We start from the raw sequence: 15,744 nt of genomic DNA on the forward strand, positions 1-15,744 counted from the left end.
TCTGTCCTCAAAGGGGTATTGATCATTTGCTGTGATTTTTGTTGATTTCAGGTCCTTGAATAGGTTTGAACTGCAGTAAAACTTGTGGGAACTTAGGAGCTTTCAGTCATGGGTGTTGTGGCTGCCCAAGAGTCTTTTCTGGGACACATTTGGTGTCTAGAGCATTCCATACTAGGCATGGAATTCTCAGTTTACCTTAAGTGAACTTGGGACATTATGATGCAATATTTATTTTCCCCTTTGAGTTGCTGGAAGCCTCCCCAAGGGAGATCTTTGCCACGCTCTGGTAGACCCCAGATCTATCAGACCTTCAGAGAGCTCAATTCTGTAAAAATAGTGAACACTGAAAATTATTTTTTTCCCCAGGGGAGTAGGAGCAAAGAAGTAAAAAGTGTTAGATGTGCTTGAGAAGTGCTTTAGAACTTATTAAAATTATTTGAGTAGCGTTTGCTGTTGAGTTTTGGCTAGACAGCACATGTGGTGCCATTTATGTGACTCAGAGTTTGGGCACCCAACAAGACTGACAAATATGACACATCCTGCAAGAGACCCACTTCTATTCTGGGTTTAGGTAACAGAATCTCATCCATAGTTTCTGCTATTTTTTTTTTCCCCTGAGAAAGTTAAACTTGGGTTTTGGAGCTTAAACTCCCTTCAACACAGTAGCTCCAATCTTGCATTTCCATGATTAACACAGTGCCTCACTGATATCAGATTTAATGCCAGAGTGGTGGAGTAGAATGAGATTAGTAGGATTTGGTTTTGAATGGGAGTTTAGCTAAACTAATTCAGGTATCTAAAGGCTTTATGCCTCTTACCTTTTGTAGGAAGTACCGGAAAAGGACCAGTTGGAACTGTTAAAAAAAAATGCAAAGAAGCAAAAGCGTCACAGTAATTTGGAACCCATTAAGTTAATCCATTTTTAATTTTTATATCCTTGTCTTAATGAAAAGAACTGGCACATATCAACTTACAGGAAATAGCCTAATAAAACCAAAACCTTATTAGGCCCCTTTGATAAACATTGCATTCCAGCCCACTACCAGTCATATGTTTTTGCATACTTGGAAATTGAGCTTTGTGCCACTTGAACAATATCAGGAGAACTCTCATGTTTCAAACTAATAAAAAAGAAATAAAATCTGTTTTGCCTGTGTTCATCCATGAGGATGGATGGATGGTTGTCAACTTAACACAGACAGGTATCCTGAGAAAAAGCAATGTAAAGGTGCAAAAAGAGCTGCAGAGTGTCCTCCTGCAGAAAGACCTGCTGGTTCATATGTCGTCATTGGAGCAGAAATGGCTTGTCTTTGTCTTCTCTTTACAGTAACAAGAATAGCTCCTGCAAGGTGCTGCAGTCAGGTGGGGGAAACAGCTTTTGGTGTTCCATGAACGCTCTGGGTGTTTCTGGCGATGTTTGTTTTCTGTTCTCTCTTGAAATCAGTTCCAGTTTTCTCTGCCAAGGGACAGTGCAGTTCTGCAGATTTTCTCTTTGCAACCTCTCATGTCAGGCTTTTATTTTTGGACCTGACTGTCCTTGTCCTGTCTGTTTGGGAGACCTGGGATGGTGGTGTCCCTTCTGCATGCTCAGGCTCTGTACTTAGGAGGCAGAGGTTTCCCCTTGGCACTGAGTGCAGGTGATGAGGGCCAAGGTGGCAGGGCTGAGGTTCACAGAGAGATGAGGCTGCCAGTTGGCGTGGCCTGATGCCTGTGAAGGTGGCAGGGGAGTGCCACCCATCCCCAGCAGCACCAAAATCCCTACTGTGATCAGGGAGAGGGGCTGCTATGCAGCCATAGAGCCTCTGGAATGGCTCTGGTTTTCCAGTTTATAGTCCATGCTTTTATTTATTGGCATTCCTGCGTTGCTTGTTGCTGTCCTGCATTCCCTCCTTCGTGGCAGCCTTTTGAGAGGAACTTGTAGTGAGGTTCTTTCTTTGGCTGCTTCGTTTTTCAGCTGTAGGAAAAGCTGAGGTAACTAAATCTGGCCTCAGACACTCTTGGGGAGTGTGTTTGAGAAGAGTAAAATCTGGGAGGAAAATTAAATTCTTCCCCTTCAAAAGCTGGGGGAAACTACCATAAAATTAGAATTTGCCAAAATTGATGTTGTAAGCTTGTATGTTCTATAGAAGCAATATTCTGTAGAGTAACTTGACATATATTGCTAATCATTTGTCTTTTCATATAATATTTGTAGCAAAATCTCCTAACTTTGGAAACAGTTATTTAATTAACATCTAAATGAAAATAATGGAGACTTGGACTGTCCAGGCTTTTCTGAAGACTGCTGTGTTAAGTATTGGAGCAACTGGTTTTTAATTAGTTTTGGTTTTCCCTTGTTTGTTCGTCTCTTGCTCCTACCCTCATGGAGTTCTTCAGTCAGCAATTTAACCCCAGATTAAACATGACAATTGCCAAATTTGAAATGTTCTGCACAAAATCATATTTGTGTTGTACAGTAAAATGGCCCAGGCAAGAAGGGTTGAAAGTGCAGACCCCACAGTGTTGTGCCTCTCTGAAGAACTGTAGTCTGGCTTTGAGCTGTGGCAGAAATCTCACATTTGGAAAAGAGTTGTGTGGTAAATGGGCCAAACTGTTGGCATCTGGATTGGGTACTTGCGACAAATTTCTAGTGGCTGTTTTTAGGAGACTTTAGGAGTCTTTGCTTCCTCGGGTGTCCTAGGCTTGAGGGAGACAAAGTTGTACAAGCAGTGTTAATTAATGGGGACCTGGATCATCTCTGGTGTTCCAAGGTCATTTCCTTCTGAGCAGTGATGACATCTTCACTAAAACATTTGAGTGGAAATGCAGGACCACAAAATCACAGGAGACCTGACTTCTGTTATTGGACAAGCAGCAAATTGAAGCTACTTAAAACCAGGCTTCACTGTCGGTCACCCTTTTTATTTGTTGTCTCTTCCTAAAGATTGCTTGGTCAGCTTTAGCAAATTTCAGCATGATTTCAGCAACATCAGTGTGAGAGCTGATCCTCTTTGGCACCAAGGTGCAACTTTGGCCTGACCTGAGCCCTACCTGTCTGTCTGTAGGTGTTTCTTCCAGCCTCAGAATAATCCAGAGACACAAAGGTGATCTGCCACTGCTGGGGGAAGGGGAAATTGAGAAGACTCTGATCTGTTCTCAGAGGTAGATGAAAATCCAGGTGTAAGTCCCCCTTGCTGGGAAGGATTCACCATTCCAAAAATGTACATCAGGGTTTGCACTGACTCCACTCTGTCCCACCCCAAAACCAAGCTTTAGCTGACTTCCTGCCACAGAGTATTTTCTCTGCTGCTCAGGATTATGGCACGTTTCAATTATGTACACTCACCATTTTTTTAAATTTATTTTTTAGGTTGCGCAGCAAATTTATTTTTTCCCATTTGTTGGCATTTTCTTAATAACTGACTAGTGCATTTCTAAACTGACAGTTTGATGCCAAACAGGAAAAGATGAAATGATGGCGGTTTCTTGTGTCTTGGGGTTTTTTTAACTTCTAATAGGAAATGTTAATTAGTTGAAGAAAAAACATTTTGTGTATCTTACGTCATTGTCTGTTGCTCTGTAGTTTCTTGGTATAGAATGTGATTTGGAAATGCTTTCCAGTGGTGAAGTTGTTTGTAGACAGTACTTTAGATATTGCAAGTTGCAAGATGTCTCCTAGCAGGCTTTCCTCCTGATTTCTTAGACAGTGGAAGGGATTTCGGGGCGTGGTTCTACCTGGCACAACATTCGTTTGTTTATTTTTGTTTCTTGAGGAAGGTGTTTGTACTGAGTTCAGTTCACTGTAGCAGTTGTTACTCCAAGTGTTTCTGGAAATGCTACTGCTTTCAAACTCTGTTCAGGAATCTTGTGTTACTGTTCTTTTTCTGTCACTGACATTACTCCTGATGAGACCTGCTGTTAGTGAGCCTCAGTTTTCAGTCTGGAAGCAGTTTCAGGTAGCATGAGTGGGCCTGTGTGTCAAATTCCACCCAAGCACTCATTCATCTTCTGCTTGATACCATGAGGAGGACAATGAGGGAGCTTTGCATTTTGCATCCCTCCTCCACTTGTTGGAAAGAGTGTCGTTTTTACCCTCCCTAGGCAGAAATCCACCTTGAGAGAACTGATAATGCTTTCTCTTGCAATTGTACATGGCCAGAAGAATCAAGCAGGAGAGAGTTTCTAAAAAGAGAACAAATATTCTCTTTTTAGAGAACAAATTTGTTTTTAGGAAGAAATGTTCTTAACTGGCACTTTGCCTGTGTGCTGCAACTTGGCAGAAATAGCTGCATTGTGCAGTAGGGTGAGCAAGACTGTTGTACAGGAGGACCAAGGCACTGATTTTCAGAGTAAGAAGTCATGATTGCTCAAATTTAATAGCACTGAAGTATTTTAATACCAGTAAATTTTCCCTCAGAATTACCACTAGTTTTAAAGTGAGTTAATTACAAGATGGGAACCAATGCAGGATACTGAGATTGTTAGACAGCACTTTATTTATTTATTTAAAAGAGAGCTCCTCTGTGTCTCCTTAGCATAACCAGTAATCCTTTTCAAGGCATTCTCTCAGAAAGTATCATCAGTAGCAATAAAACTGTTCAGCTGGTTTAAGAGTTACCCTTAGTAACCAGCTGGTAAACCACAAGGATTTCTGTAGGAGCTGAGAGACACAGTTTTGCAGGAGAAGGAGGTAGAAGAGGAGAGCAAATGAGTTGTGTGAGAAATTCATAAACCTCAGAAAGAACCTGGAAATCTTGATTCCCTTTCATGTGATACCTTAAGCCCCTAATGGTTTTTTTATTTTTCTAATACTGGTAAGCCTTATAAGTTTTATAAGTGGATTTTGAAGGCAGCAACCCTCCCTCCTTTGTCCCTTGTCCCTTTCCCTTTCTCTCTAGCACCCTTGTTTACACATTCCTTAGCCCTCTTACCCCATTCTATGCTCCCCATATCAATCCTAATCCTGAAACCAGTAGAAATGTGTAGTCTTTGTCAAGGCAAGACCTAGATTGTTGGCAGAACAGCATATCAGGGCCTAAACCACAGAATACGGTTGCCTCTCCCTATCATTTTTGGCTAGGGACCAGCATTATTGCAGCTTGTAAGTTCTGCATTAATTGTTTGCTCTCTATCAAGGTGTGCAAATCTTCCTTGAAGTCAAAGGAAAATGAGTGTCACAGAAGCTTTTTTCAGAGAAAGGAAGACCTTTTTTCATCAGGCTGATGAAAAAATGATACTACCTGAAAGGAAATGTGTTTTACATTTTAGATATTAGTAAAGAACAGTAGCTACTGTAAGTAGCTACTAGAAGCTACTGTAAGTCAGTGTGAAAACTTGCCTTCTAAGGATTTCTAAAATGTAGTGAAACGTTTTTGAGCGTGGAAAAGTAGCTTGCCTTGTGATTCCAAGTTTTCTAATTCCTCTGAGTGCTTCTTGCAGGAATTCCTGCTCACCTGGTAAGTCTGCTCTGAGAGATAGAAGGGAGCTGACCATTATGGAGGTGGCACAGAGAGAGATGCTGAATGCTGATCATCTCCACCTCAAGGGCAAGCTGGAGATGCTTGGCAAGTCTAGAGGGGGAAACTACCACCAGGTTCTGAGCCTGTTGCCTGTTTATTTTTTCCAGATGTGACCGATGAATTTGGACTGAATTCATCAGCTTCAGAGTGGCTGCAATCATGTTTTCAAGAAGCTCATTCTTAAGGAATAAATATATTACTTAAGTTTACTCCTGAGTGATTTGCCTTAGCAGCTTATTGCCAAGTAATTTACCTCAGAAGTCATGCTTGCTTCACCACCCTGTATTGCAGAGGCACAACAAACATATCTGTCTTATTCCAGGAGATCTGTAATCTGTGGGAATTTGTACTCACAAACCTGAGAAGTGCAATTTTCCTTTTGAATTTTTATTAGTGTTTCCTTTTTGGAGATGCAAACCTTGCTCCAGATTAGTCTGCCTAGGGCCCTTTGCACTCAATAAAGGACTGACTGATTTTTCTTTATGTAGGTGATTGACTTATTGATAAATTCAGAGCTAAGAAATATATACTACTGGATTGTGTTCTTTCTGTAGGAATAGTAAAGTTATTTTGTATATTGATGTAGGTAAAAATTCGCAGTACTGTTGGTTTTTTTTAAAGGGGTGTATAACTGCAGGGGGAAACATTTCCCACATAGATGGCAGAGCAGCTCATTCATATATTATAGCACTGCATATACACATGTAGACGACAAAAATGTGTGCACACAAAAGTAGAAAATATGTATATTTATGGTTGTTTGTATCATGGTGTTATTTCTAATACTGTACACCTGTTTTCCTTACTGTGTCTCCTCCTGTACATCCTAATTAACAGTAAAAATAATACTTTCATAGCTCTTTTTTTTTTTAAATACTGTCCAAAATTAAATAGCAGTTAAAAGGATAATAATGAAATAATACAAATAGCTTAATTTAGCAGATTCATAGATAATTTCCCTTTTTTTTTTTTTAATCCTATTCTTCTATTTTCTTGGAGTATCAATGCCCAGGCCATCTGGTTCTGGGAGCAGTGACAACCCTTCAGGCTAACAAATAGAAGCTGAAGCTGCTCAGACTGCTAGTGGCCACCTCTAACAGATCCATTGTTCTCAGGTGTTAAAATTCCCTAGCATAAGATGAGATTTATTTCATTTCTCATTATCACTAATTTCCATATTGAAGGAAAAAAAAATTAAAGGGGATGTGGAGGAGAGTGAACACACCCAACAAAAGTAAACCCAGATCAGAGATAATAAATATTGAAGGAGCACAGATTGGTGCAGCTGCAAACAGCATTTTCATGTTGTGTACTAATAGTTGATTGGTTTGTATTTATATAGAGGTTATTTTTTTGTATAGTGCTTTGTATCAATTCACCTGTTCTACTTCATTTTAATAAAGAAAAGGTTGGTTAAAGAACTGTGTGATTAAGCACTTGGAGACTATATGGCCAGGATAAGGAACCGAATTGACTTTTTTGCTTGTAAAAAACAAATAAGTAAATGACAAAGAAGAATATCCTTTAATTTGGATGTATGTATTTATTTTAAAATGGGTATAAACTCACTGTGATTTGATTGACTGGAAAATGTCTGTCAGACTGTTTACAAATAAGATCTTTCTTATCCTGAAAATTGTTCCAGACCTCAAAAAAAAAAAAAAAAAGAAGACATAACAGCAAGATTAGCAATTAATTGATGGCCCTCTTTAAAAGTAGGTTTGTCTGAACTTGTAACGTTGTAAATAATTACTTTTATATCTAATGTGTTACACATGACATTTAGAAAACACTACTGCAAGACAATTCGAGAACAAATTAGACCAGAAGGAAGAAAGAACTGCAGGAAAGACTTTAATCAGCATTCATTATTTAGTCCTGTGTTCTCAGAAAAATTGTATATGTCACATACAGGCTTTTAATCAAATAATGATTAAAATATTCAGGTCTCACCAATGTAGTTTAGATGCATTGACCCAAATTTCAGGCATCCAAGGGGAAAAAGCTGCAGTTTGTGCAGCTGATAGAAGAGTTCAGTTCCCACCCCCTGCTGTAATTAATTTAGCCAGCAATCCATTGTTTGTTTTTTGTCACTTTTTTTGTTTTCAGAAGTTCCCCGTCTGCTGTTCATACTGTGTTTTAAGATAAACAAGACAATCTTTTTCATTTGTCTGTCTTTTTCTTCTCTGTAGCTGACTGCCAGGCCACCTGAACAAATCAATGCTCACAAGGTCCTCAAATAAACACGTCTCTTGGTTTGGGTAACTGAGGTTAACTGGACAGAGGCAAAGGAAACTCATTGCTCTTCATTTTGTCTTCTTTTGTAGTTAATCTTCTGGATTCAAAAACAATTCAAGGGGAGCTGGGCTGGATCTCCTACCCATCACATGGGGTGAGTTCACCAGACTGTGAAATGGAAAAGTGCTGCTACAGACCAATGTGCTGTTTAACCATTGTTTCCTCTTCAGAGGACACTGTGCAGTAATGCTGGTTCTTTGGAGTTTCAAAAATAGTCTCTAAACTTGCAGTAGAGAGCTCACATAGCCATGGTGCCTTCTCTTTACAACATACATCACACTCAGTGTAAACTCCAGGGAGAGCTCACTCTTAGGGGAGCAAAATGAAAGCAAGAGGTGCCTTGAACAACAAAAACAACAAAAAGCTCTCTTTAGGTACTATTGCTTCCTCTACTGTAAAATGTATTCCTAAAAGGTATAATGGGTCTGCTTCATTGTATTATTTGCTAATTTATTTAGATGGAAGTAGCAGAAGGTGAAAAATGTGTGGACATAAGTGGGTGATGTAAGTACTTATGTGGTAACTTTTGTGCTGAATTGTTGCTGAATTGTTCAAGTACTTTTACTTATTACTTAAAAGATTATCAAAGAAATGTCTAAATAATGTTCTAGAGGGTTGGTTTGGGGCTTTTTTTTGTTTACCTTGTATCTAGAGCTCGTGAAACTGGACATTCTCTTTGAAGATATAGAGTCTTAGAACATTTGTGCGTTTGAACTAACTCCATCATTTGTACAAAACTTTTGCTAGCAGTCTCTTTTAAAAAAACCCTTATAACTTAATATCATGCTTATCTGTCTCGTGGTGCTGATATCTGGCCACTCCACAACTTCAAGTCTCTGTGGAATCTGTGTGTGTATTTGTGTGTAGGAACAAGCCATTATTCTCTTCCTACATTCTACTTTACTTTCATTCTACATTCTCCTCCTGTTTTGTCACTTGTGCCCATCCTTAAAGTCCTCTATGGCAGCCTTATTTTAGTTTTCCACCTTTAGGATGACAACTCCTCTGAGTTTTCATGCATCTCTGTCTGCCTGTGTCTTCCACCCAATGAGTAAACCTCTCTTAGAGAGTACTGCCTCTTCTAAATCCTTGGGGAAAACTGTCACTAGTCAAGAATCCAACAACTGTCCTTTTTACAAACCAACTATGTTGGTGTTGGTAGGTATTTGCTCATTGGTTTGTCTGCAGGGTTAAGAACATGCAAATTTGGGGCTTTTTTTTTTGCTTTGGTCATCTCTTAATTCACCTTTTTGCTTTTACAGAGATTGATGTTAACAGTACCTTTGCATCTCTGCCTTGTGGGATTCAGTGGTTAATACTGAGGTTGTGCCTTCTTGTTATTACATATTATGCAGGTGTTTAGCAGTGTTTAGGATGAAGGTTTGGTTTATTTTTTGAGTTTACACATGGACCTCTTTCTGTGTCTCTGAATAAAATTGTTCCATTCTCGTGGGGAAGAAGTGGGAAGAGGGTTCATGTTTCTTTCCAGGGGCTTTTCCTGCTGACTTTTCCCAATAAGAAACATCTCTGAACAGGATGTCCAAGAAGGAACTCTCCAGCAATTTCTGGCTCATCGGATTTTTTTGTTTTGTTTTGTCTTCACTTGTATTTTTTTCTTGTTTCCTTTTTTTTAATTTCTTGCAAAGCCTTTCCCCCCCTTTTCTCTCCCAGCTGCCATGCCCCCTCCTCTGCTTTACTCTTCTGCTCTGCTCAGCTCCTTGCAGCTGTGCAGATCTGCTGCTCCCCTCCCTGCAGCTGTGTCTCTCTTGCCTTGAATGCCTAAAGCAGTTGGTAGGGAATGATGCAGGGTATCTTGGGGGCTATAAGAAAAACAGATGTGCTGCATTACCCCACCAAAAAAGGGCCCCCAGATCTGTCAAAGCAATTTTTTTTAGCTCCTGCAAGTCTTTTGTCAGGTAAATCCAGCACAACTTGTTTGTGTGTAGCTGTACATGTTGTTCCTGTTTACTGCAATATCCATGGATATTGAAGCCAGAGTAAATCATGGAATTGTACTGATCTTCTTACAAGTTAAGGAAATTCTTAGTTAAAAAATGCCTAGTACTAAATTAATATAGGTCATATGCTGTCACTGTTTTTGTAAAAGAACTGAGTCTCTAAACTGTAGTCTTCAAAATACTGTGAAATTTTAAGCTTACATATTGAAGTATAAATGTAAAGCATAGAAATAGTAATGTTTATCCTGTCCAAATTGGCATTTTGCTCTGAAATGGTGACAACTTGAACATTGTGTGAAAGGGATGCCTTCTTTCTACAGCCCTTTATTTATAGTCAATTAATTAAACCTGGTAAATATGGCTGTGTCTGTCTCAGAGCTAACTAAAATATGAACTTAAACTTCAGTGGAAAAACATTATAATAAAGATGTCACATCATATTGAAAGATTGCTAATAGCATGGTGGTGATTTACAAGGTAAAGCTAATAGAGCTGCACTTGAGGCTGTGACTCACAAATGAGAATATTGGTGTTGTGCCAGTTCCTCTCAAACATGCAGCAGTGTTCTCATAAATGTCTGTATAGCAAGGCTGGTGAGTGACAGAATTTTAAAAAAATAATTTAGCTGAAGTGTTTATTAAACCTCTTACTAGGTTAATAATTTTATCCTATCAATACATGCTATTAATTTATTTCTGGCAAAATGACTCAAATTGACTGGTTGTCAGTTTCAGCATTCAAGGGTTCTTCTTTATTCTTTTAAGTCAGCCTCAACATGGGCGTATATAATAACAGCTTTCCAGAAATTCCTGAATATTCATGTTAAGATTTGTAGCTCATTTGTATTCAAAAGTTTCTGTATCCCACATAAGAACCCTGTGTTTTAGACTGTGGTTAGTAGTATCACCCTGTAAGAATGTGATCTCTCCTTGAACCATCCCACACAGCCACAGCCTTGGCCTCAGTAACACTGATCTGGTCCAGCTCATTCAAACCCCCAAGTACAAAGCATCAGCCCCTCTAGATAACAAGGCAACAGAATTAAAAAATATAATGGTGGGTTTTGTTGACTGGCAGCAGCCACAAGGCCTCTGTCCTGTCCTACCATCCCCAGCACCTGCCTAGGCAACCTTTTTGTAATGCCAATCAGTCAAATACCAGCTCCATTTCTATAGTTTTCATTAAAGGGGGAAGAAAGAAGAACTCCTTAGTGTGTGCCGAGCATATTATTGATATGCTGATTAAGCATAACGCAAATGATCATTAACCGTAATTCCCATAAATTACAGCACAGATGGGGGGTTGGGAGGATAAAGCAAGTCACTTTAATAATGTACAATGGAAACGTGATGGATAATTCATACAGGGCAGAAAGAGTACAGTCTAAATCCTGCCCTGCATATTCATGTGAGGAGTTGTATTGGTTTCAGTACTGCTTTTTAGTAGGAAAGATGTGTCTGACTCCTTCTCCACTCCATTCTTTGGGAAGTGAAAGAAAACCCAAAGCATTTGTGATGTAATGTAATATGTAATATAAAGTATGTAACATTAAAAAATACATTTGTGACAAATAATCACAGTCTGTCGTTCTGCAGTCACCCAACTTGTGACCCGGTCTTTACGTGTTTATTAGTCAAATTTATGGACTTGAAATTTTGTGGCACTTTTTTTTACATGGTCAATATAAAAGTAAAAGAGAAATTATGCTTATCTTGGTTTGTTTGTAGCTAGAGAAGAGAATGCTCTGGCGTTTTTTTACTGTCATGTAATAGATAATTGTTAAAAAAGAAACCAAACAAGTCAAAAAAAAACCCTAACCAAAACAAAACCAACCCTAACACAAAAATACGCAACCACAGCGTGTTTAGTACATGACCAAAGTTAGTAAACTGCAGGCAAAATTTAAGACACTGATGGGGAAATAAAGATACTGTCTTTGATCTCAACAGTTTTTTATCTCTAAATTTCTTCAGAAACATCAGATTTCTTTGAGAGCTGGACATACTCAGTACCTTAAACTTTTGGGTGTGTACTTGAGCTGCTGACTGTACACTGAAGTACTTTGAAATCTGGTGTGAATAGCTTTGTTTTATCTCAGTGGTCCCCCTGATAATGATGATTATGATGATGATTTTGGTAATGGAAACCGATTCATAGGGATTAGAGGAGAGAAGGATAAGATTCCCTGCTCCTGTAATAGTTTGTGCAGTGCTAGGAAGGCTAGAGCCTCCATGACTGAGATTAATGAGAGTTTTTCCATCAACCAAAATTGGGTTAGAATCAAAAAAATCCAAGTGAAAGTGAGAAAAATGCCTCCTTTCTTATATTTCAAAAGCCTGAAAGTAGTTTGTCACATTAGACTCTGTTACTGCCTACCCAGGATACTGGCAGTCTCCTTGGCTTCATTTGTTCTGGTTTCAATAGTTGGATAATGTGTGGCACTGTAGAAATTTTTGGGTCTTTTTTTGTGGGATGTCATGGACACAGTGACTGCAGAAGTGTCTGACTTAAATAAGCTTTTGGATATCCCTTGTGACTAGATGAAGGTAGAGGAAAACTTGTGCAGCGTTGTATCCTGGCTCTGATTAAGGTGCCCTCAAATAAATGACATTCAAGAATCACTCACTCGGGCCACTGTGAATGGAAAGTTTCTCTGTTTGAATAGAAGACATTTTGAAGATTAATAAGTATTTCCATGAGTGGTGGAAATAATGAGGTTTGTTTCCCTGCACCTTTGTGTCTTGCTGTTAATTGCATCCTGTGATGGAAGGGTTTGTATTTTTTTTGCTAGGTCCTTAATGCCAATGGGTTTCCTACTGTCCTGCTTCAGTCTCGCCCTCTGGGCACACACAAAGGTTTTCTTGCCTGCATGTGCCTCATATTTTCACACCACTGCAGGATCTTAGGACAGCTGAGCTGTCAAAAAAACTTAGAACTGACCAACAAATACAAAAATTTTTGTAACACCTAATTTTAGTTTTCTTTTGATGCTGACTGACATCTCAGTCTGTGTTTGTTTTTTGGCTGACACCAAACTTGTCAGCTTCTAAGCGGTGCTGTATTGAAAGTGGGCAGTGTTACTGAAATCACTGTGTGGTTGTGGAAATGAGTTTCAAAGTAAAGCAAATGATATCAAACGATTGGCACGAGCCAAAAGAATGAAACTGAAAGATATCTTTATAAAATAAAATTAAGCCCTTGCTTTAAAAATGAAAACAAGCACGTTGGGCTATTATACATTTTCTTTTTCCTATTCATTAGCAGTGGAATTTCCTCAGTACTTCTTAAAACAATGTGTTCTGTTAAAATCAAGATTTATCTATGTTTTGCCTGAGCTCTGATCTCCTTAACTTCATGTGTTTTCTGCTGTCGCCCTGCCTTTCACAACTTGTGTATCAAGTCTGAAATGCAAGCACAGACTATTTTGACAATGGAAAATCAAACGAACCACTTGGGATTCTGGTTTTGTGAATCATAGACTTTGTTTCATCTTATACTGAGTGGCTGATTGGGAAAGTAAATTTTTTTGTTAATATATTCTTTTTTATTCACTGCAGTATATGCTTTTGAGGCACACAGAAAGTATTTTTGTTTCACTTTATTCTCCTTTTTTTCAAAATAATGAAAGTGATGATGTTGAAAAAAGAGCACTTTTACTAAAGCTTTCCTAAGTTTTTCCCCTTCACCTTCAGTTTTCTGTAATCAAGCACGTGCTGTTTCTCATTGTTTCGACTTTTTGTTTTCTTCCTACAATAATGAAACTATTTGAATGTATTACTGTAAAGTGAATGATTTTGCTTGGGAGAGAGACATTTAAAAATCTGCCTAATTTTTGAACTAAAATCTCTTCATTCACACTCAGAGCCTTGAATCAGAATGCAGTGGTGGTTTCTTTAATCAGTGGGTGCCGCTTTTATATAAAATCTGAACAAAAAAAATTATTTGTACTGTACTTTTTCCTCCTCTTTCTGATAAGCATTACTTCAAGCTATGAGATAAAAAGATTATGCATATTACTTCAGAATTTTATGTATGCCTGGTCTTGTGAGGAATTATTACCAGAAAGAAATGTCTTTTTAAAATGGCATATTCTTAAGATGTGTTCTTTTGATAACTGTAGTCTGTATTACATTCAGTTAAAAAATCAATGTGATCATAACAGTACTGTTTTGATACATTTTTAAAACAATTTTTAACTTGATCTAAAGTAAATACTGTGTTAGTTTCTATTCAGTGATGATTTTGAAGGGAGGGAGAAAGCCTTTCCCCCCCACCTTTTTACTGTTACTCAAAATTATGAGATTTCTATTAAAAATAACTGGAAAAACAAACAAAAAAAAGAGTACAATAAGGGCAATGCCCTTGTACCATATTTTATAATGAAAAATGCAGACAGCCTCCCCCTATTTTATTAGCCTCATCAGTCGTTTTATTTACTGGTAATAGGGTTGCTGAAGGTTTGATATCAGTTTGCTGTGGTTTCAAAAAAAAAATAAAATTAATAAAGAAAGAGAAAAAGAGAGAGCAAGTTTTGGCTTCTATTCCAAGAGTTAAATAAAGATCTTATTTAAAGTTGGAAGTGCATATACTTCAGCTTCCAATTTTCCTTTTTAACTTTCAAAGCTTAGAAACGACATCATTCTCCTCATGGGCAGAATTTTATTTCTGTCAGCATAAAGACAGGCCATTTGTGAGAAGTTCTCTCAAATGGTCTCATTGCCATGAGGTATTTTTCCTTCTGTAAAGAAACGCCTGCTTCATATTTTTATTCTTTTGTGCTGAATGTTTTTGAGTAAACCGGAACAGAACAAAGTAAATACAATAGCTGTCATGAAATGCAACATTATTTATCACAGGGGCACACTACAGTCGATTTTAAGACTGTTTTTATAACATCAAGCCCACAAGAAAAGTAACTACAGTCTCCGCTTAAAAAGTGCCCATAAATGTTTTCTCCTGATAGCTTTGCTGTGGGTTGTGCATTATATTTATGGTCTAAATTGTTTTGGTGGGTAGTTCAGTCTAGATATCTGGGCGGGGGGAGGAAGAAAGAAAATATATCCAATATATTCAGTGTGAAATGACTGTCCGTGCAGGAGAGTATTTTCTACGATGTAAAATTGTGCTTTTAAAAGGCGTCAGTGTACTGATGGCTTTTGCTGAACCAGCGAGACGGAGGATGGTCCAAGGCAGGAGACACACATGTCGCTGTATTTCCTCCCTCCCCCAGTCTGAGTTGTTTGTGAAACAGCCCGAGGGCCGTGTTAATTAATTTGCTAATTTTCGCAGGCTTTAACTTGTCGGGAGCGGTTCGCGAGCCCTCCTGTTCGGCTGCGGAGAACGCGAGGAGCGGGACGGGCAGGGGAGCGGGGAGGAGCGTCCTGCGCTCCGCGGGTGTCAGGGCACAGAGACAGCGCCTTCCTCGCTCCCACTGTTCCAGGATCCCTTTCCCTCAGCGGGACCCCTCTCCGGGGGCTCGGGGCATCCCCAGCCGAGGGGTCGCCCCAAAACACCCGGCGGGTGCCCCGTCGGGCGGAGCGGACACAGCCCGGGAGCTGCCTTGGAGGAGGAGAGTGTCGGGGGGGCATCACCCACCCCTCTGCTCCCCTCCCATCCCGCTGGGAGCCCTCGCTTGCCGGGAGGGTTACAAGCTCGGTGGGGTGTTTAGGACAGCGTTTCGGATAAAGCTCGGCAGGTGGCGATGTTCCTTCGGTGTCCCGCACCGCCCGGCTCCCGCACGGAGAGACTTACCACGACCTTCCCCGGCTGCTGTGGGTCCCTTGGGGGTATGTGCAACCCCAGACCGTAGCAAGCGGCCAGTATTTCTGTCCTTGGTGTCCATGGTTTGGTTTGGAGCAGAAGGTGTTATGGTGAAATGCGTGTCTTGTGTTCGTGCTCTGCTTTTAATCAGTGGTTGAGCTCTGTGAAGGATATGCTGGGGTTAAGGGCTCTCTGCACTGCCTGTAGATACCATCTTCTGCATAATATGG

At 39.5% G+C, this 15,744-nt stretch overlaps 1 protein-coding gene across 2 annotated transcripts in view; it reads left to right on the top strand.

Annotated features, from left to right (window-relative positions):
- EPHA3 (EPH receptor A3) overlaps window positions 1–15,744 on the top strand; it is a 206,089-nt gene that overhangs the window by 8,538 nt on the left and 181,807 nt on the right. For both annotated transcript variants that reach the window (XM_051780236.1, XM_051780235.1), the window contains exon 2: window positions 7,826–7,890. In XM_051780236.1, coding sequence (XP_051636196.1) covers window positions 7,826–7,890 — 65 coding nt within the window. The remainder of the gene's footprint in view (window positions 1–7,825; window positions 7,891–15,744) is intronic.

This window comes from Manacus candei, unplaced genomic scaffold (genome assembly GCF_025592945.1).
Source record: "Manacus candei isolate 608988 ecotype Guabito, Panama unplaced genomic scaffold, ASM2559294v1 h1tg000014l, whole genome shotgun sequence".
Taxonomy (NCBI): domain Eukaryota; kingdom Metazoa; phylum Chordata; class Aves; order Passeriformes; family Pipridae; genus Manacus; species Manacus candei.